This window comes from Psammomys obesus, unplaced genomic scaffold, assembly GCF_907164565.1.
Source record: "Psammomys obesus unplaced genomic scaffold, mPsaObe1.curated_primary_1811, whole genome shotgun sequence".
Taxonomy (NCBI): domain Eukaryota; kingdom Metazoa; phylum Chordata; class Mammalia; order Rodentia; family Muridae; genus Psammomys; species Psammomys obesus.
Window position 1 is genome coordinate 21,487,254 of NW_026585894.1, and position 22,639 is coordinate 21,509,892.

At 40.0% G+C, this 22,639-nt stretch overlaps 1 protein-coding gene across 1 annotated transcript in view; it reads right to left on the reverse strand.

Annotated features, from left to right (window-relative positions):
- Positions 1-5,722: 5,722 nt before the first annotated feature.
- The window catches only part of Tspan7 (tetraspanin 7), a 126,042-nt gene continuing 109,125 nt past the window's right edge, over positions 5,723-22,639 (reverse strand). Inside the window, exons 3-8 of the mRNA XM_055599623.1 lie at positions 19,587-19,661; positions 17,609-17,704; positions 15,999-16,154; positions 12,872-12,955; positions 6,970-7,045; positions 5,723-6,706 (exon numbers count right to left, since the gene is read on the reverse strand). Of these exons, the coding sequence (XP_055455598.1) occupies positions 6,977-7,045; positions 12,872-12,955; positions 15,999-16,154; positions 17,609-17,704; positions 19,587-19,661 (480 nt within the window). The 3' untranslated portion in view covers positions 5,723-6,706; positions 6,970-6,976. The remainder of the gene's footprint in view (positions 6,707-6,969; positions 7,046-12,871; positions 12,956-15,998; positions 16,155-17,608; positions 17,705-19,586; positions 19,662-22,639) is intronic.

A 22,639-nucleotide genomic window follows, 5' to 3' on the forward strand; every position in this document is an offset into this window, starting at 1 on the left:
ATGACATTGATCTGGACCTCTCCTGAATTAGAAGCTGTTAGTCTCATCAGTAGCAACACTCTGGATTTCTAGGCTCTTTTCTGAGTTGTGGATTTTGGCAGCTAAATTCTACACATCTGTAGATCCCAGGAAGAGTGTGAGTTAGATAGCCAAAAAATGAAATATACTTCCATCTATGTGGTTAACAACCCAGATGGGTAAACTTGCCCAGGAGGGGAGGACTGAGAGGATGATCAAGGTTTGATTCATCATGAACCCAGTGTTGAAAGAAGAAAATTATTTTCTTCCTTTTTTTATTGATTTATTATTTATTACAATGTATTCACTTTGTAGCCTGGTTGTAGACCCCTCCCTTATTTCTTCCCTGTCCCATCCTCCCTCCCTCCCTCTTCTCTTCATATGGCCCTCCCCTAGTCCATTGATGGGGTGATCCTCTTCCCCTACTATCTGATCCTAGCCTATAAGGTCTCATCAGGACTGGCTGTATCCTCTTTCTCTGTGGCCCGGCAAGGCTGCAACCCTCCCCCTCCCCCAGGGGGGAAGGTAATCAAAGAGCTGGCCACTGAGTCCATGTCAGAGACAGCCCCAGCTCCCCTTACTAGGCAACTCACATGGAGACTGCCTATGGTTTGACTCTGAGCAGGTTGTCTAGGTCCTCTCCATGCATGATCCTGGGTTGGTGCATTGGTCTCTGCAGGACCCCTTGGGCCCAGAGTTTTTTGCTCTGCTGGTCTCCTTGTGGAGCTCCTGTCTCCTGCAGGTCTTTCTATCTCCCCCTTTTCTATAAGATCCCCTGTACTCTGCCCAAAGTTTGACTATGAGTCTCAGAATCTGCTTCAATACCCTACTGGGTAGAGTCTTTCAGAGGTCCTCTGTGGTAGGCTTTTGTCCTGTTCCTTCTATTCCACTCCTTCTGATGTCTATACTCTTTGACCTTCTGAATGATGATTAAGCATCTTTCCTAGGGTCCTCCTTGTTGTTTAGCTTCTTTAGGACTACAGATTTTAGTATGTTTATCCTATATTATATAGGATAATATATAAGCCACTCATATAAGTGGCTAATGTCCACTTACGAGTGAGTATATACCCTGTGTGTCTTTCTGCTTCTGGGTTACCTCACTCAGGATGATCTTTTCTAGTTCCCATCATTTGCCTGCGAATTTCATGATTTCCTTGTTTTTAATTGCTGAGTAGTATTCTATTGTGTAAATGTACCACAGTTTCTGTATCTATTCCTCCAATGATTTTCTTCCTTAATGTCCCCCATATACACACACTTGTACAATAATACTGTCAGAAATTACTTCCAGTCAAATATGACCCTTATGATTCTGGAGAGTACTTATGACATCATTTGTCACCTTGTCAATGGCCTCTTTCCACAAACACATTACAGATAAAAAGACTCCAACATGTATTTCAGTGTATCAACCATCGTGTAAGAGCACTAGTCCTAATGAAATAAAATTCATAGAGGAAAGGGTAAAATCAAATACCAAGGAATTTACTTTCAATGATTTCTTTTGGGGGCTTTTTTATCATGACATATATGGGAGTATGTAACTAAGATTATTATTAGTTTTTTTTAAAGAAACCATAGATATGTAGAAATTTGAAAATATTCCAAGATAATAAAAAATACTATTGATATTTTTGGTAACTTGTACTATTTGAATTGTTTACGAGGACCTATAATTTTTGAAGAGACTATTTTTTGAGACTATTTGAGGTGATTAAAAAAAAAGCATTAGCCTAGAGGGGACAGGAGCGTCACAAGGAGAGAAAAAATATCTGGGCGCAGGGATTTTTCTGAGATGATACTTCAACCAAGGACCATTCATGGAGATAACCTAGAACCCCTGCACACATGTAGCCCACGGCAGGTCGGTCTTCAAGTGGGTCCCCTAGTAATGGGAACAGGGACTGTCTCTGACATAAACTCAGTGGCTGGCTCTTTGATCACCCCTCCACCAAATGGGGGAGCAGCCTTACCAGGCCACAGAGGAGGACAATGCAGCTAGTCCTGATGAGACCTGATAGGCTAGGGTCAGATGAAAGGGGAGGAGTACCTCACCTATCAGTTAACTGGGTGAGGGGCATAGGTGGAGGAGAGAGAGGGAGGGTGGGATTGGGTGGGGGTGAGGGAGGGGGCTACAGCTGGATACAAAGTGAATAAACTGTAATATAAAAAATAAATTTTAAAAAAGTTTTAAAAAAGCATTGACTTATTATAAAGAAATAGAAAACACTAAGATTCATGAAATGGATTATAAAGTTAATGCAAAACATGCTTCTTGCTTAGTTTAGCTGCCCTTACCTAGAAGGTATGTGAGTTTCTAGCAGGTCCCAAAGGGAAGCAAAACCAAGTACAATTGTAGTAAGTTGGCTCTCAGGATGTGGCCCAGTGACCTCCTAATAATTACAGCTGTGAATCAACCTCTTCCTTTTTTTAACTGATTTAATGCCTTTATTTCTTTTATTATTATTATTATTATTATTATTATTATTATTAATTCACTTTGTACCCAGCTGTAGGCCCCTCCCCCACCCCTTCCCAATCCCACTTTCCCTCCTTCTTCTTCTCCTCTGCCCCTCCCCGAGTCCAGTGATAGGGCAGGTCCTCCTCCCCTTCCATCTGACCCTAGTCTATTAGGTCTACATGTTACATTTATTCAAAGACTTCTAACAAATGGGTATTACAGAAGTGATGCTAGGATAGAAAATTGTGGCTTCTGTCTCCAGTATTCTTGATTTTATTGTTCATCCTGGGGCAAAGTTAAGTGTTTAGTCAAAAGGTCACCCTGTGCAGAATTCACACATGGCAAGGGACCAGGGTCTGTCAACAAGTGACTGAACTTAGAATCTGAAGTGCCCATCTCAAATTGAGCTTTCCCAGTAGGTTAGCTTCACTATTACCTTATCAAAGAACTCTAGCTAAGCTCTACTGAGATGGTGACTCCCCGAAACCTATAATAATAAGTACTTGCTATTTTAAACTGATAGGTACTGGGATGTTCTGTTATAAAGTCATAGATAATACAGTTTTACTCATACATGATATTGTATTAGATTTCAAGTCAACTGTACAGTTCTGAATTATTCTACCAGAAAGCCTACTAGCTTTCATAAGCTACACTATATAAATACAGCAATTAACATTGCTTGAAGGTGCATGCATTATTATTATTTTTTTTTACATGTCTTACAGTCTAAATTCAGGATGCTTTCAAACAATCATTTTTAAATCGGATTGGTATGACTCCTTGGAAACTTTATAGACTAAAATTTCTGTACATGTTATCTAGTACTAGTTCTCTGCAGAAAGCCAAAAGCACTAGGAGTTCATTTGTCAATTCTTTTATCCACTTCTTTCTGTCCATTAGCTGATTTTACACACATCAAGTTCTGTTAGAGGGCAAAACCTACCATATTTCTCCACTCAAAAAACAAAATGTAAAAAGCAAAACCTAGGGGTGTACTTTAAATCTGCATAGCAGTCCAGATTAGATCATACCATTATTCTCAAGACATGTACCTCTTTATTGTGAAGGCAATGTGAAAAACTATGACATACTCATGAGATTGAAACTATGGTTCAATAACTATTAAAGAGAATATGACAGAAAGCTGAATACTACAGAATTCAGAATTCCAAAGTAAAAACCACAAATAAGACCCAAGGAAGAAATTAAAAAAAAAAAAAAAAGAATATGTATCTACGCAAGATAACTTAAGCTTCTGGCACACAGCTAAAGATTTAGAGTACATTATTTCACTAGTCATAAAGGAATCTGAAAACCCCAAATGTGTTCAATTCTGTGTGTTAATGTAGGGACATAAAGGCACTGTTGGACTGTCTTTGTCCTTAAGAACACTATTAAAAGATGTCAGTAAAATTACATGAGGAACAATTAGAGAAACCAGAAAGCAGACTGTGGTACATTGAAAATAATTTAAGTAGGTCCTGGTAACAAGACAATGTGAATACTGATAAAACTGCCTATACAGGCAGAACTTTATAAGCTGGATTTAAAAATATATTTAATTACTCAGTTTGCACTGATAAATGAAACCTAAAGCAGGCCACTGTTTTGGACTCAGCCCTTCTTTGTTCTAGGTATCAAAAGGTGAAACCAAAACAGAATGGAGTCACTCATATTAAAGTATAATTTCAAATATGGACAATTAGAATTATGTGAGTAGTGTGTGTATGTGTGTGTGTGTGTGTGTATGTGTGTGTGCGTGTGTGTGTGTGTACTTATAGAGAAAAATAGAGAGCTCTAAATCTCCCAGAGCTGGAGTTATTGGTGGTTGTAAGCTGATTGACGAGGGTCCTAGTAATCAAACTCTGGTCCTCTTTAAGAGCAGTATGTGCACTTAACCACTAAGACAATGCTTCAGCCCTTCATTTAAAATTTTTACTTATTTGTTTAATTATTTTGTTTTTTATTTAGTGTGTCTACAGTGCCTGCAGAGGCCTGGAAATGGCACTGGATCCCCTGGAACAGGAACTAAAGTTGTTTGTTAGCTGCCTGACTTGGGTGCTGGGAACCAACTCCAGTCCTCTGCAGGAGTACCACACACTCTTAAAGTAATTTATTACACACACACACACACACACACACACACACACACACACACACACACCTGAGCTCCAAAGAACTGACACACAAGAAGCAATAAGGAAGAAGAGATTGATGCTCATTTAGGAAAAATGAAACTATAAAGCCATTGATAGGATTAAATTTGGGCGATTGTAGAAATAAGATGTCAGGCAACAAACCATGTCTGTGACAGGTGTTTGGAATCAAAACCCTCCATAGTCTTGGTGTCAAACAATGATTGGCAATAGTAGTGGAGGCACATGCCAGTAGAAATTTCTAAAAAAAGCAATGATTACAGATAATGTATCATATTGTACCTACGGTTAAAAAGTCATTTAAAACAGACGTTAGCAACTCATACTGTAATACAGACTATGACACTGGGACATTGAATTGTTCTTTAGACTGTGTATGCTCAATCTAATGCAGACAAAAAAGGAAAGAGGGAAGAGTATGTGTTCCTAGAAATAACAAAAGATATAACAGACACTCCACTTCGTTTTAAGATGAAATCAAGAGTTAAAAACTGTGTAAGTCTTTGTATTTCTTTAACATGGATTTCTTTTTTTTTAATTTTATTTTTCTTTTTAGTTACATTTTGTTAACTCTGTGTCCCAGCTGTATCCCGCTCCCTCATTCCCTCCCCAACCCCGCACTCCCTCCCTGGTCTCCTCCCTGCCCCTTTCCAAGTCCACTGATAGGGGAGGACCTCCTCCCCTTTCATTTGACCCTGTTTTATCAGGTATCTTCAGGGCTGGCTGCAAAGTCTTCCTCTGTGGCCTAACAGACTGCTCCTCCCCGGGGGGGGGGGTGTCAAACAGCCTGCCCTTGAGATCCTGTTAGAAATAGTCCGTGTTCCCCTTACTTTGGAAAACTACTTGGTTAACATGGATTTCAGAGGCATGAAGTACTATGAAGACTCCAACTCTGAAGCCAACAGTCTATCTTGTTTATGATGAGCTATTCAAGTTTCGGAAATATTTCTTATAAAAACCCAATAGTCTAACATTTTGGTCATGTGGGAATAATGTAGACAGCTGTACTGTACAGGGTGGGACTTTTCAATACATGTGTTCAAAGATTGTCATCACAATCAAAGAAGGGAACCACAGCACAGCCATTTGTAATTGCTCTATTTATTAATACATATATCACAAATGATCACAATATCAATGCATTCTTGTTGGCATGCTAGACAGAGGCATTATTTTTAATATCTTTTAAAAATATTTTGACTTTTATTTCCCTTCCCACACTCACTTTCAAATTTATCTGATGAGGTCCTCAAAGTCTATAATGTCAATGCAAAGAAAAAATATAGAAATAAAAAGTAAAATAAAAGTAATTAGTTGGAGCAAATCAAAAGGAGTATCTTTGCCTTCAAGGGGAGTAACAACGCAGCCTTATAACAGGATTATGCAGGTTTCATCTGAGAAGAAATCCTACACCAAGCTGTCTTTCCACACCCATGTATAGAAAAATGAGCAAGGAGGCCAGCTAATGCTAATAACACTTTCCACCATGCATGCCACATGCTGTTTCCTCCTCATGAATGACTCCCTCTGTGTCTCTTCACATGCCTAAAGAAGGTAGGAAACAATCCCAGTAAAGGGGAAACCAAACCAAATCAGATTAAGCCAAAATAAAAGATAACTACCATCTGCTTATCTACGGAAAGGTGTGTGGCAATCATGGACCACAGTGAGGGGCTGATTGAAGCCTCCCCTACTACATGCAGGGCCACAAGCGGCCAGTGATGATGTGATAACCAGTCACCTACAGTTGGACCAAGTACATGTGAGAGAGCTGGCACTCACACTTAGGATGGGGTTCACTATGACTAGCTGCAGGGGGCCTGACTATACTGTGTGGCACAACAGGGGTTCACAAGATGGACACTACACATGACATGGGCTGAAAGGTAGAGCATAGACTGGGTAGGAGTGTCAGTTGCACACAGGGGGTGGGGTTGTGGGGAGTGGGTGGTGGGAGCAGGGCAGGGAGATTATGTACTGTGCTCTAACATTCTTTGGAAGTCTTTCAGAGATTGCGGCGGTTCCTTTTAAAAAACAGGCCTTTTATTCCATAGTCCTTGAAAGACTGAGAGAGAAAGAAAGAGAAAACATGTGAGTGATTTGCCATTGCTAACAGCCTGCATAAAAGGTGCAAGGTAAAGAGCAAGTGTTATCATGTTTTCACAGTGGCATCCACTCTACCTACTCCCCAGCAAATGGATATGAGGTTTCTACACATAGAAAGCACCACGTAGTTTAGTGGCTGGGCACTCTTCCTGCCCACTCCAAGGGTTATATGCGCACCAAAGGGAAAAATCCCTAGACCCAATACTACCCACTGCCACTTACCTTCTCTTTACACCATCTCATACTGATTGGCAGTGATGAACCGGGACAGACAGCAAGCCAGCAGCATGCCAATCAACTGTTCAAGGAGAATAAGTGAAAAGGGAGAATCTCGTGTCACAAAGCTATACTCTTCTTTCGACTCTAGATGTATTTTAAATTAAGTTTTAATACATAATAATTGCACCTATCTATCTGTCTGTCTATCAATACAAAGAGTTGTCATGATACACGTATATACCTACATAATGACTTTCAGTAAGCAGAGGTTTATTTAAGTGGAAAGGGCACAGGTCAGGAGCAAAGAACAAATCAGATTTGAATTATAGGATCAAAGCTTGAGGTAGTCTAAGTACTGGTGTGGGACCAGTGGGAAGTTCTGAAACTGGCCATAGCATCCAGAAGTAGCTCACTCTGGCCACTTCGGAACAACTCTGGATACCAACTCATAGGAAAATAGGATTGTGTTATGAGACTAATGCAAAAAAACAATTAAATGACAGGGGATTGGTGTTAACTGAAAGGATATATTTTTAATTTAAAGCCATAATCCTTGAATTATTTGGAAGGCTAAATATATTTGGCAGACTTCTCAACACAGTATGATACTCTGGTTATACCTGGCTGACAGAATAGTGGTTCTTTCCTTGAATCAAGAATAGAGATATCATTCTTGACTGTGTCCATTGCTAGTGGCCTAAACAGGCCCACATACATTCACGATCCACTTCCTAGCCTTTTAGGAGCCACACAAAAACCATTCACAGAGGCCTCATCTCTTCCAGAGAGCATTGTGGTTAATACTTTTCTTTGTGCCTTGGATTAGCCTATGGCACAGGTGAATCTGACAAGAAATGATTCTGGCGGTACAAGACACCCTTAGTCACGCTTTTCTTTGTTCACTAGTAACTAGAGGATCAGCATTCTTTGGAGAAGTGCTCAATGGTAAACTTGAGCCCAGAGGCCATATTCCTTTGGCTAATAATGCCTTCACTTTAAGAAACTGGCTATGTTTTGTCATTTCATAGGTAACATGGACCTCTAAAGATAGTCTGGTGCAGGACAACAGTACCAGCATCACCTGTGACATAAAAATATCAGAAATGCATGGTTTCAGGTCCTACCACCCATCTGTGAGCCAGATACACTGAGGAACAATTCAGCAAGTGGTATTTCCATAAGCCACCCAGAGGGAAGAATGACCTTTCCAGTCCATTTCATCCACCTTATGTGACAGATGAAATACTTGTGGCCATTCCTGTGTGCTCTGTTGCTCAGTAACTCATGAGCTTTATTCACCTGGCTCTTAACACACCTTGCAGGTACCAGTTCCCCGTTCTTATCTTTTTAGAAATGTAAACTATCCCATGAAATACGTAAATAATAACCCCTGTCAGGTACTCGTTACCGCCTCAGAACCCATTAAAGTTGTGGCCTACACCATCCCATGCCACCAAATACATAGTATCATGCACTTACTGTGGAGTGTCCAAAGGTATCATGGCTGTAACTTTCAGATTATGTTGCCAAATTAGAACCTAAATTCCTCCAGAACTGCAAGAACTTGGAAACTTACAGTATGTCCCTTTCTAAAAGACTGATATTTTTCAAGATCAGCAAATCTTAGAATATATTTCACACTGTAAAAAATTATATTCCAGTCAAAAAAATAAATAAGTAACAAATGTAAAAAACAAATTTGGACATACTAAAATATTGATTTTTTTTTTTTACTAAAACTCTTTGTAATATTTTAATTTCAACTTTCCAGATGAGAAAATGGGTTTGAAAGGTTCAGCTGTCTTCCCCAAACTATACAGGTAATCTTCACAAAGATTTGTGTTGCACCCAACTTCAGATCTGATTACAGCCCAAACTTTTTCTGCCCCATATACAGAAAAGAGAAACAGGCCCCTTTAAGACTCTACTAAAAAATTACTGGCACAGAATAAATTATCCCATCAGATTATGGGCCCTAAGGAAAAATGTGAGAGGTCAGGAGTGAAAATGGTAGGAATGGGTTCAGTATTTTTTGGTAAATATCTTTTGCCTTTGAATTAAGAGACTTAATCTCTTTCCTAATAAAAAAGAGAAAGAGGGATAGGGAGAGAGGGAGGAGAGATGGAAAGAGAGAGAAGAATTCACATATAGCTCATTTCCCTTGCTCTTTTCCACCTATTCCCCCACCTTGTTTCCTCTTCTCTTCTGGCCCAAGCTCCCTTCTTGAAGATGGTAACTATCAAAATCATAGGGAAAGACAGGTATAGTGGCTCATACATATAACCTCAGCATTACAAAGACCTGGCCCTGGTAGGGGGGATGACTTGGATTGAGTTTAACCTGGGTTATATAGTGAGTTCCAGGAGAGTCTGGGATAAACAATGAGACTCTTTTCCCATCAAAAAGAAAAGAAACATGCCATCCAATCACACTCAACTTCCTACCTGTAAATTCATAGGGTAGGCCAGATGTGCTCATCAAGCTCAGCCAAATGTGCTTTTCCTTGAGAGGACAAAGTCAAGAGGACCTCTGGGCAGTGCCAGATCAAACTATGCCATCCAAACAAGAGCTCTAAGCCAAGTTGACTAACAAGGGACATGGTGCTTAAAAGTCAATTAAAAAATGGACTTAATATAGTTTTTCTTGTACCCTTATACCACCTTTACAATCTGACATAATAGGTGTGCATTATGCCAGTTTCTCACAATAGCATGTGGGGAAAAGGTAAAAAGATATTGAGTAAATTAAGAAAAGTAAAAAAAAGAAAGGAACACCAAGAGAGAGGAAAAGAAGAGAGAAAAGCAGGGAGTAAGTACGGATCTTTCCCATATATATTGGCCTCTAGTCAATACAACCTGCTACATAGGAGAGCCAAGACATAACAATTATATTCATATCAACCAGCATTCATGAGGTTTGCCTCTACAATATCTGAATGAATTTTGTAAAGCTTGGCCTCTGGGATATTGACTAGGCTCCATTGGGGTGACTCTTATTGAGAGGCATCTTGTAAGTGGTTAGCTACTTTTGCCCCAGGAAGGCTCTGGAACTACTGGTATCTGGAATGCACCCCTCATCTTTCTGGAATTTGGAGGTTGACAGAGAAGACATACATAAATAACTACAGTTCCTAGTACCTCTAGCCAGGAAGACCAGTAATGACCACTCACTCACTCACCTTCCTGCCACCTGGAAAGAGCCAGCCATGATCATTCCTTCTCCCAGCCAAAAGCTGAGTACTGCATGTGTCAAGTCTTTGTTCTGTTTTGCCATGTGAGTGAATGGTAGGGTGATGCAGAATATTTGATCCCATTGTGAACCCCATTGTGAACTGTAAAACCCTGTTTATTGTTTGCTTTGGTTCAGGCCTAACACAGACCTTTAATCCAAGAGCTTTCTGTACACAGGATTTAATAAAGCTAACCCTAGGTCAAGAGGCAGAGCAAGTAACCAGATGGCAGGGATTAAGTAGAAAGGAGGGGCGTTGAGTTGAAGGGTATTTAAGACAGTGTGGAGAAGGAGTAAGAGCTCTTTAGCTCTGTGGCTTTTGGGTTTTTCATTCTGGGCTTTCAGGTGAGCTAGCAAGCCTTTTCCTCCTGGGCTGCAAGCTGAGCAAGCAAGCTTTTGGCCTTGGGCTTTCTGGGTTTTGGCTTTGAACTTTTGGCTTTTTCCTTCTGGGACATGAGCTGAGTAGGAAGGTCAACTGGGTGCTTTCTCTTCGTCTTGGAGCTAGCAAGTGTTCACCCTGGAATATAGCTCCCAAATCTTTATTGATAAAATGAAATGGTAGGGATTTTCACTCATTATAACAACAGTAGGGCATGCACAATGGTAGCTGGCTTTGTAGTTTATCTTTTTATCCCACCATCTATGTGGCTTTCTTGCAAGACCTAAACTTGTCATAGTGTTTCTGTTTTCCTGTTCCTCTGAGTCAAAGCTTCTCTTTCATTGTTCTTGTGAGCCACAAAGAATTTTCAACCATTCCTAAGCCACAGATTTCTTTAAGACAGTGCAGGCAGAACAATGATCACCAGGCAGGTTAGCTATTTGTCTAAGCATAAATTGCTTTACAGGGATGGTTAAGAGAGGTACAGACAACACTTGATACATCTCACTGATGAAAACAAGATCTTCCTACCCTTTCGCATACATACCCATGATTACATAGCTATATTCTTAGATAAGCTTCCTCTATAATATCTCAAGCTCACTGAGGCATTCTTCTCCTCATGTACTGCATGGGCACTAAGCCACTTTATTTCTTAGGGAAGCCATGAAGGAAGACTTTAGAGATGTGAGTGTGTGCGTGTGCACATGCATGTGTGCGTACGTGCATGCATGCATGTATGCCTGTGTGTGTGCGTGTGTGTGTGTGTGTGTGCTCAAGTGCTAACCATACTTCTAGATTTCTGTTTTCCATAACCTGTGTTGAGGAAAATATATGCTCAAAGCAGTCAAATGTACATTTTCATGAGTCACAAGGTTTGGGATCCTTGAAATCATCCCTAGGCCATTACAGAGATGTTACTAAGGGTTATTACTGAAATGTTACAGCAATTGGGAGAAAGTTCAGGGCCGTAACTGCCTTTAAAATGTCTCCGGAGACTGAGTTAATTGTGCTGTTTGTAAGCCCACTCTAGCTTGTCTCTGTTGGCATGTTGGGGGTCTAATTCACTCTATGAGGGTTAAAACAATGAAGCATGTTTAAGGAGGATTTTGAAATTGCAACACAAATTACATATACAGCGACTGACTTCACATGTTCTTGGGAGATGACATGTCACACAGGTTTTGACAACTACTCAGGAAGAAAGGCATTTCACCTTCTCTAACACTAAGACCTGCTCAGCAGAGACATATATCAAGATAAGAATCTATTCCCTGATATAAGCAAGGGCCATGCAAGTGATAACTTATTAAACTATAAAGTTATAATTTAGGTACTTTTCTTTGAAATTCGTATTTCAATAAAAAATATCTCAGGAACAAGTTGGAACAAAGAAAAACTGCATTTGCAATGCTGAGCAGAACAAGAGCTATGGAGGGAAAGTTAGACATTGCAATAGCTTCTATAGAAAATGAACTATGGAGCCATTACTGAGATATCAACTGAGCTTTCTATGAAAAATGATCTATTAGCCTGAAAAAAAAAAAACTGAGTTAAACATAAAATTTTATTAAACTGCTAAGTATATATGTCAGTCCTTGTACCCATAGAATATTATACCAAGGATATACCATTTGCTCCAAAGATCAGAAGTGCGAAACAGGACCTTACTAGCTAGAGAAGGGCTCAATTTGAGATATAACTTAAATGTGTTCTATCCTTCAGTATGTTTAGCTTACTGAATTGGCACTTAATTGGCATAATTATATCTTCCAATGCTTTGTAAAAAAATGGAGATAGATAGTTTAATATACAAAGACTTAAGTATCCACTTCATTAAAAGAATAGTCAAATCCAAAGAACTAAATAATCTTCACAAGATGAAGACTGCTAATGTCATGCATAATCCAAAGGAACTAAGAAAGAACAAAAAGGACAGGTCAGCAAGGAAAAGAGCTTTCCTCTAATCTAGACCAACCAAGTTGATGTTTGGAGTTGTTTAAGTTCCAATAAAGCCAACACCTTGTTCTGTTACCCTCCATTTGACCTATGAAGAAGCAAGTTGTTTTACTGGAGGTAATCATTATTTGAACTGTAACCGATATTCCCTTGACAGCAAAACTTCATTTAAGTTGAAAAAGAAAAATCAATAAACAGATGACCTAAGCCCTAACATGCAAGGATCTCTGACCCCAACTAGCAGCCCTCTCCAGAAACAGTCTGAGAATCTAGAGGACAGAATGGTAAACCAGAGTAGGAGGCTGAGAAAAGCTAGACTAGGCATAATTATTTGAGTACCTGGGAGAATGCGATTCCAAATGCCACTCCAGCGATGATCCCCATGTTAGTCTCCATGAAACTGGTCACCAGATCGTAACAGCCCTAAAAAGAGAATATAGTAGTCAAATCCACCAACCAACCAACCAACCATCCATCCAAAGAATTCAAACATACACAGGTATAGAAAATAGTACAATGAATCCACATAGTACATTTCCTCTAATACTATTGTGTGTGTATGTGTGTGTATGTGTTTAATCTTGTTTCACTGACACCTCTCCAACACATATTCCCTGGCAAACTCAAGATATAGATTCACCTACAAACATGCCATTAGTAGGATTAAATTCACCAAATAAATTTAAAAGTTCTATGAAATAAATCCTATAAAAGGACACATGCAATGATCAAAAGATATTCCAAAACTCTGAACTGAACATTTCATGGACATAGCCATTAGGCTAGTCATTGTGGTACATGCCTATTAATTAATCCCAGCGTTTGGGAGGCAGAGGCTGGTGGATTTTGGTGAGTTTGATACCAACTTGGTTGATCTTAGAGCCTGTGTTGTTGGTATTCTGTTCAGGAAGTTGTCTCTTGTGCCAATGAGTTCTAGGCTCTTCCCCACTTTTTCGTCTAACAGGTTTCGTGTATCTGGTTTTATGTTGAGGTCTTTGATCCACTTGGATTTTAGTTCTGTGCAGGGTGATAACTATGGGTCTATTTGCATCTTCTACATGTAGATATAATAGACCAGCACCATTTGTTGAAGATGCTGTCTTTTTCCATTGTATGGTTTTGGCTTTTTTTTTTTTTTTTTTTTTTTTTTTTTTTTTTTTTTTTTTTTTTTTTTTTTTTTTTTGGTCAAAAATCAAGTATCCGCCTTCCCTGAATTTATTTTCTCTATTTTCTGCCCTAAAGCCTACTTTCCAAATTTCAGCACAGCCCTGCAGATATAAGAATTGCTTTGATACTACAACTATGGGTCATGTTTGCATTTACTTTTAAGTTCTGCACTAAAACACAATCTTGTCTACTCAAAACTATCTTTCTCAATTGCCTAATATGACAACCTGTTGTAGAGCATGAGATAAATCTAGAGACCCAATTCTCACCTCCTCCTACCTGATTTCCACTCAGAATCTGTATAATTTAGGTTCCCCAAGTTACCAAATAAAAGTGAAACTTCATCCCTCTGTATTTTCAGAGGGTAGGATTCAAAACACCAAATGACCAAAATAATGTTTAGGTGTGTGCCTGCATGTGAGTATTCGTATGTGCGAATGCCTGTGGAATCCAGAAAAGAATGTCATATTACCTGGAACTGAAATTATAGGCAGTTATGAACCAGCCCACCTCAGTACTGGAACTGAATTCCTGCCCCGTGCCAAAGCAACAAGCTCTCTTAACCTCTGAGCACTCTCTGTGGCCCCAAACTTTCTTTAGATGCTAACAGAAGCATCTATAAGGATCTGCTGCATCATTGCTAGGAAAACTGTGATAAAGTAAAAATAATTTCAACATTGCTGAGGTCATGTCTTTATCACAGTTAATACATACAGTGTCCGCAGTCTGTGCCCAACACTATGCTTTAGACTATTTGTTTCATTCATTCTTCATAGTAACTCTAAAGAACAAGAACTATTATCTACATTTTACAGATGGGAAAAACAAACCCAAGAATAGTCCTACAACCTTTACCACGATCCCACAATCAGGAAGTGCTTGATTCAGAATTTAAATGACTCTGGCCTTTGAATTCTGGGTCCTTAATTTTCACAAAAGAGAAGGTTTACGTAAAAAAAGAAGTTATCAGAATTTGATGGGTGTTGCTTTTAAAAGTCACATGAACCAAAACACTCACTCCCATAGATCACTTCCTGTTATCTATAAATCAGAGTCTCTCATGTGCTGGGTATACACACACATTTTATAAAATTACAGCAAAATGATACAAGTGGCTGGATACTTAGTGGAGATTACCCATACAAATGCCAGGTGTAGTCTTATGAGAGGCAAAGGAAGCCTTAGAGTTTGAGTTCATAAGAAAATTCCAATAGGAATCAATGTTCTTGAACCTGAGATAGTACTTAGTCTTCCCTAATCCTACTAACAGCAAAGTAAAAATTTCAGAATGACAAAATGAGCTTCCAGGACAGCAACAATGCCTTGCAGCATTCCTGTTATAGATCCCAATATAAAGTGGGTAAAATACAGAAATGACCTCATAATATTCCAATCTTGAGAGAATGGCTATCATCTCTCTATGAATTATTCAGTAGGTGGCCCAGAAAACAGAACTGTGAAGATATTAGAAGAATACAATGTTGTCTTGGTAAGAGAAGAAAATCTGTCCCATGGCTGAAGAATTATGGACAAACTCAATAGTAATTCTGCTTCTTTGTTTCTCAAATCATAGTTTACATAGGGTATGTCTTTAAAAGTTTAAGAATGTTGATAGTATCCACACACAGCTATAACTTGTCTTCATTGTATTCTCTGCGAAGTATAATACAGGACTGACCTCCCTTCTCTCTGACTACCAGAAGTTCATTCTCCTTCTTGCACTATGAATGGATGTCTATATCTCTTTCCACCATCCTTTTTTTTTTCTCAGCTTCTTTGAGAATCAGGATGTTGACAGTCAGTTGAATAGGAGTTGTTCATTTCTTTTCCTACAACAGTGAACTCCCTAAATTAAGGCCGCCCTCTTAGCAGAAGCAGATGCTGTCTGTCAACTCTACTCGCTTCTTCCTGCCAAAGACTGGCATCCAGCTGTGAATAATTTCATGTTTTGATAGTATATTAAGTAGAAGAAAGGCGCCAAGAAAGAAAAAAGAAAACACTCCCTGTCTGACACAGGCATCGAGGTTAACAGGAACCATTTGCTAATCCTACATAGCTGTGCCTGTTGGAGGCTTGCTGTGGGAAAGCCATATGAGACCAATTGGAGGCACAGTTTCCTCTTTGAGAAGTGAGCAGCCTCAAGCCCTTCTCCTAGGTGAGCAATCACCACAAAGGAAGAAGCTCAACTCCCTCCGAAACTACCCTTTCTAGCCTATTTTTCTTAATTCCACAAAAGTAATAAAGCCCTCCTGAACTAGTACCACCTGTCTGTTCCATTAGGGCTGGGAGGAAGCAGTACCTTTTGGTTAACTTTGGTGGCGGCCACAGTCAGATTGTGCAGATCCAGGGGGTTACAATCAGTTTCATTCATACAGCAACTGGGGGGGATGCCGTGTTCCACGAAGTAGGGGCTGCTGCTCCAGTTGGTGTAGTTCTGCACACCGCAGCAACTCAGCTGTTAACAAGAAAAACAAATTCAAGAGAGGTTGAACAAATGCAGTGGCTTTCTCACCCCAGCCCTGAAACTTCCCTAAGAAAAACATCAAGCAGCACCGTGGTGGCGCATGCCTGTAATCCCAGCACTCAAAAGGCATAGGCAGGAGGATCTCTGTGAATTCAAGGACAGCCTGGTCTACAGAGCTATTTTCAGGACAGGCAGAACTACAGAGAGAAACCTTGTCCTCTGAAAAAGAAAAAACAAACCAAACCAACCAACCAAACAAACAAACAAAAAAAGAGCAAAACATCAGCCAGGCTCTCAATATAGTATTCTTTAGTGTGGAAAAATGATCTCAAGGTCAATCATCCTTGGTGCCCATTTGAACTCAGAGAAAGAAGTTGAGTCCACATCATGCTGTCTTTCTTACTAACTCCACAAGTGGAGTAGTGTGTCTCTGACCTTGCTAAACATCAGAATCATATAAGAGGGCTATCAAACATGCAGATGCATACATTAATTACACCCAGAGTACTGATAGGCAAGTGATGGTTTCTAAAAGGTCTTCACGGCATCTACAATAATAAGTGGATAAATTGCTTAGAGGAAATGTTTTCTGTATATGGGATAGAAAGCTGGTGTTGGTAGCCTACTACCTGCCTGTTTTTTTAAAGGTGTTTTAAGAACTGCTCATGTCATTTGCTTATGTATTGCCCATTGCCCATAGCTCCTTTTGTGCTATGGTGGTACAGATGGTTGTAACACAGAGTATAAGGCCTTTCCCATGGCCTAAAATATTTTTTCCCATTTATAAAAGGTTTTCTGATATCTCATGTAGAGAATATGAAAGCAAATGACACAAAAATGTTACTAATGGTAAACCTGAGTATATAGTTCCTTATAGTTTTAACTTTCTAAAAGGCTGAAATATCATCAAAATAAAATTGAAAATTTTACTGTTTTAATTTTTCGACGTTTAAATATAATCTCATCATCTTTGCATGCCATACCTGACAGGTCCTCAGTTTCCTTTTGGTTCATTCTCTATACTTACTACCCTGCCCCAGGTAGATACTGCTTGCCTGACTTCTCTGTCTAGCCTGGGGACACCAATTCCAGAGAGTCAGCCTTCAGGAATCAGCTGGAGGCTAGATTGACCCCCACCCACCACCTAGCTCTTTTCCAATGGTTCTCCTTTTAGTAACAAATGGGGTGTCTTTAACATGTTCAGCACTCTCAATAATCCAAGACACATTGGGGAGAATGTATCTTCTTGATGCTAACTTCCTAGAAAACCAAAGCCTGGACAAATGCTTGGAACCAAACTTTGAAAACAGAACTGGACCAAGAGTTTGAGAATGAGAATCAACAATATATGCAACTGGTCTAACCCACCAACCTACCATGCCTAGAGGGCTAAACCCAGAACTGTGTATGCAGGCTCCATTCTCATCTCTTTCCCTGAAACTTACGCTGCGCTGCACATGGTCCACTGCCCGGCTCCTCTCATCATTGCCGTTGTAGTTCTGCATGGCATCTGTGTACGTCCTCAGGAAGGTGTCCTTGATCTACGGAGGATGAAGGAGAATGCATTTTCAGTCCACTGTAGCCTAAACTGTCTCCTACCAGTTTCTTCCCCAGCACCATCTCTTCTGAAATTTTCTCACTACATGGGGCCTAGGGAGGTTAAGCCCTGTTTTCAGAGACAACAGAGCTCAGAATATTCTCTAAAGGTTTAGCTAGCTGAGGAATTTAAAGAAAGAGTTGGTCTCAACCAGCAATTCTGAGAGCACCCGGCTGTGAGATGGCTCACTGAAGTGGCTAGGTAGCTTCTGAAAGGGCTGTAAATGTGACTGGGGCCAAACCTCAGGTGTGAATTTTGTAGTTATCTTTCTTTGAATTGATTCATGCCAAACTTCCTTCCTATAACCTTCTTCGACTTTATGCAGACAGAATGGTAACAGCCTAGCTACCAGCGGGATGGCAAGATTAAGGTTTTGGCCCCAATCTGGGCTCTAGTCTATCACACAGAAGTGGGAAACCCCATCTTTCACTGTACTCTAATTGCTGAGGCCAAAATAAAAGAGGCTAAAGGACAAGAGTTTTTCTTGTTAGTAAATTAATGAAAACCTTTCTCCTTGTCACTGAACACACTTACCCTTGGGATCATTTTTAAGTTCTGTCCATTTGAAAATCTGAGGAAAGCAAGGTATTAGGTATACTACTAGGCCATGTGGCTTATGGTGCCACTAACCCCTGACTGCTGCAATACCTCTGAATTAGGAGAGTAGTGAGTGGCAATATTTATTGGGTGGCAAGCTCAAAGCTAAATATGGTAACTCTCCCAACTAGGCATGTTCCTTACTAAATTCTGGAAGCAATGTTCATGGGATAGTTGTAAAAGATAAAGAGACGTAAGCTGTGAGACATTTATCTACAAGCCAAAGTGGCTACCATACCCAATTCTGTCACCTCATTTCACTCTTGAGTTGTCTATCAGGGTGGGGAGTTATACAAGAATAGGTCTTGTGTCACCTGAGGACATATGCTCAACAAACAAGACTGTGCTACCCTATAGGCAATCCGGGCTTTTTTGCAATGTCAGTCTAAGTAAATGGTATCAATTTAACGTACAGTTACCCTGTGAGTTTCACCACTTAACCAAAGCCAACCTTTATTTGCAGTTAGAGCAGGACTGCAATCCCTAAGGACTATGATGAAAAGGAGAAGAGGACTTCTGGTTTTTACACATGCACTCAAGCCATTTGTCAGGGCTGTGGAGGCCACAACTTCCTCCCATTTCTCTTCAGCTAATAGTGAGAATGGGCAGTCTTACTAGATGCAGCATCCATGGGAAACAGGTTCCAGAATTTAGGTTTGGCATTTGGGATGCTACCTACAGTCAAGGGCAAAATCAGGGCAATAGGGAAAGAAACAGAACATAGGCATGGCAAGCTCCCATGGACTATAGCTCAGCAGTGCGAAAGTAGAGCCTAGGAAGACATGCTGCCAGACATTCAGGAGCCTCAGCCATACTACTTTTCAGTGCATTCAATATATAGGGTGCTATGTTTTCCACTACCACACACCTATCTATTAGGGCTTTCCTGCTCTGTACATGGTATAATAGTGGATTTACAAGGCAAGACAATTAGCTCAGCTTGTCTCTAGTGTCAGAAATCTTATGAAGATATGCATGTGCTTTGTAGAAATAGCTAGTTTCAAAGGACTATTTAATCCACATTGAAAGTCAGTGCTTTAAAAAAGAGAGGAAAATCATTTTATGAAAGAACTACAGAGAAAACTCAAGTGAGGATCAATATGGAGGGGTGTAAAAGTTTGGTAGAAATTCCTGGATAGCCTGTATACACCCTTTACACATTCTTTTCATTTTCAAAATCCTCTTCACAAAGATTCTTTAACTAAATTCACCACCCTGAATATACTCACCTCATGACGAAAGACAAATCCAGAAATGCCAGCAACAAGCTCAGCCAGGAACACCAGGGACAGGAACATGGCATACTAAATAGGAAATGAACAAGGACAAAGTCACAAGGCAAGAATAAGAAGAGGGATTTGCAGGGCTGGAATGATGGCTCTGCAGTTAAGAGCACGCACGTCCTGCTCTTATAGAGGACCCACGGTCAGTTCAGAGCACCAATGTCAGGCAACCCACAAATGCCCGCTCCAAGGGCATCGAGTGCCTCCTGCCTCTATGGGCACCTGCACTCATGCATATGTATTCACACACAGACATAGAAAGGGGAGAGAATGGGGGAAGACAAACAGACAGACAGACAGCTATACAGATACACAGTTGAAATATTATTTTTAAAGAAGAGCCCCCCCCCCCTTTTTTAAGAGTGAGCATATTTCCACTACAGGTAATTTGACTAGTCCTTGTTACCACTAGAGAAAGTTCAGAAATGTAAATACCCTTGTGAAAATTTCACACATGAGTATCAAAATAGAAAACAGCCATCTTAATATGCACAAATTATTTGGGCTATGGATGTTGAGGAAACTGCAACTGACACTGTGCCCATCAGCTCAGGCCAATCAGGAAAAACATGAAAGGTCACCTACTTCAAAGGATTGTCTCTTTTCAATATGAAAAGATTTAAGCTAGAAAAACAATGCTTCATTTCTTTAATTTTTAAAAATCTTCAAACTTATCTATCTATCTATCTATCTATCTATCTATCTATCTATCTATCTATCTCAATTTTGTTACTTTGTATCCTGGCTGTAGCCCCCTACCTCATCTCCTTCCAGTCCTACCCACCCTCCCTTTTCTCCCCCTATGCCCTTTCCCTAGTTCCTTGATAGTAGAGGTTCTCCATCCCTTCTATCTGGCCCTAGCCTATCAGGTTACATCAGGCCTGGCTGTATCATCATGCTCTGTGGCCTGGTAAGGCTGCAACCCCCAGGGGGAGGTGATCAAAGAGCCAGCCACTGATTCATGTCAGAGACAGCCCCTGTTCCCATTACTAGAGAACCCACTTGGAAACTTAACAGCCTACGGGATTCCTTTGAACATGCGTTCTAGGTCCTCTCCATGCATGGTCCTTGGTAGGAATATCAGTCTCTATAGGATGCCCCTGGGCTCAGGATTTTTAGCTTTGTTGGTCTCCTTGTGGAGTTCCTATCCCCTCCAGGTTTTTCTATCTCCCTCTTCTTCCATAAGATTCCTGGCACTCTATCCAAAGTTTGGCTATGAGTCTCAGTATCCCCTTCAATACCCTGATGGGTGGAGTCTTTCAGAGGCTCCCTGTGGTAGGCTCCTGTCCTGTTTCCTGTCTTCTCCTACTTCTCATGTCTATCCTGTTTGTCCTTCTGAATGAGGTTTCAGCCTCTTCCCTAGGGTCTTCCTTGTTGATTAGCTTCTTTAGGAATAAAGATTTTAGTAGGTGTATCCTTTATTATATGTCTAATATCGACTTATAAGTTAGTATATACCATGTGTGTCTTTCTGCTTCTGGGTTACCTTACTCAGGATGATCTTCTCTAGTTCCCACCATTTGCCTGCAAATTTCATGATTTCCTTGTTTTTAATTGTTTAGTAGTATTCTATTGTGTAAATGTACCACAATTTCTGTATCCATTCTTTAGTTGAGGGTCCTCTCGGTTGTTTCTAGATTCTGGCTATTTTGAATAATGCTGCTAAAACATAGCTGAGCAAATGTCCTTGTATGGTTGAGTGTCTTTCCGATATATGTTCAGGAGTGGTATAGCTGGATCTTGAGGTAGCACTATTCGTAAGTTTCTGAGAAAGTGCCAGATTGATTTCCAAAGTGGTTGTACAAGTTTACATTCCCACCAACAATGGAGGAGGGTTCTCCTTTCTCCATAATCTTTCCAGCATGTGCCATCCCTTGAGTTTTTGATCTTAGCCATTCTGATGCTTGTGATGTGGAATCTCAGGGTCTTTTTGATTTGCATTTCTCTGATGACTAAGGATGCTGAACATTTTTTAAGTGTTTCTCTGACATTCTATATTAGACTGTTGAGAATTCTGTTTAGCTCTGTACCCTATTTTTAAATTGGGTTACTTGGTTTGCTGGTGAAGATCTTTACTCAGTCTGTAGTCTGCTGTTTAGGTCTGTTGACAGTGTCCTTTGTTTTACAAAAGGTTCTTAGTTTCATCAGGTCCCATTTACTGATTGTTGATGTTAGAGCCTGAGCTGTTGGTGTTCTGGTCAGGAAGTTGTCTCCTGTGCCAATGAGTTCGAGGCTCTTCCCCACTTTTTCTTCTAACCGATTTAGTGTGTCTGGTTTTATGTTGAGGTTTTTGACCCACATGGAGTTTAATTTTGTACAGGTTGATACATATTGGTCTATATGCATTTTTCTACAGGTGGACATCCAGTTACACCAGCACCAATTGTTGATGCTATCTTTTATTTTTTCAATTGTATGGTTTTGGCTTCTTTGTCAAAATGTTCAACATCCTTAGTCATCAGGGAAATGCAAATGAAAACGACACTGAGATTCCATCTTACACTGATCAGAATGGATAAGATCAAAATATCAAGTGACAACACATGCTGGAGAGGATGTGGAGAAAGGGAAACCCTCCTCCATTGCTGGTTGGAGTGCAAACTTATATAACTACTTTGGAAATCAATGTGGTGATTTCTAAGAATAGCAGTACCTCAAGATGCAGCGGTATACCACTCCTGGGCATATACCCAAAAGATGCCCCACCATTCAAAAAGGATATTTGCTCAACTATGTTTATAACAGCTTTATCTGTAATAGTGAGAATCTGGAAACAACCTAGATGTCCCTCAACGGAGGAATGAATACAGAAATCATGGTACATTTACACAATGAAATACTACTCAGTTATTAAAAACAAGGAAATCATGAAATTTGCAGGCAAATGGATGGAACTAGAAAAGATCATCTTGAGTGAGGTAACACAGAAGCAGAAAGACAGACATGTATACACTCACTTATAAGTGGATATTAGCTCTATAAACATAATAAAATCTACA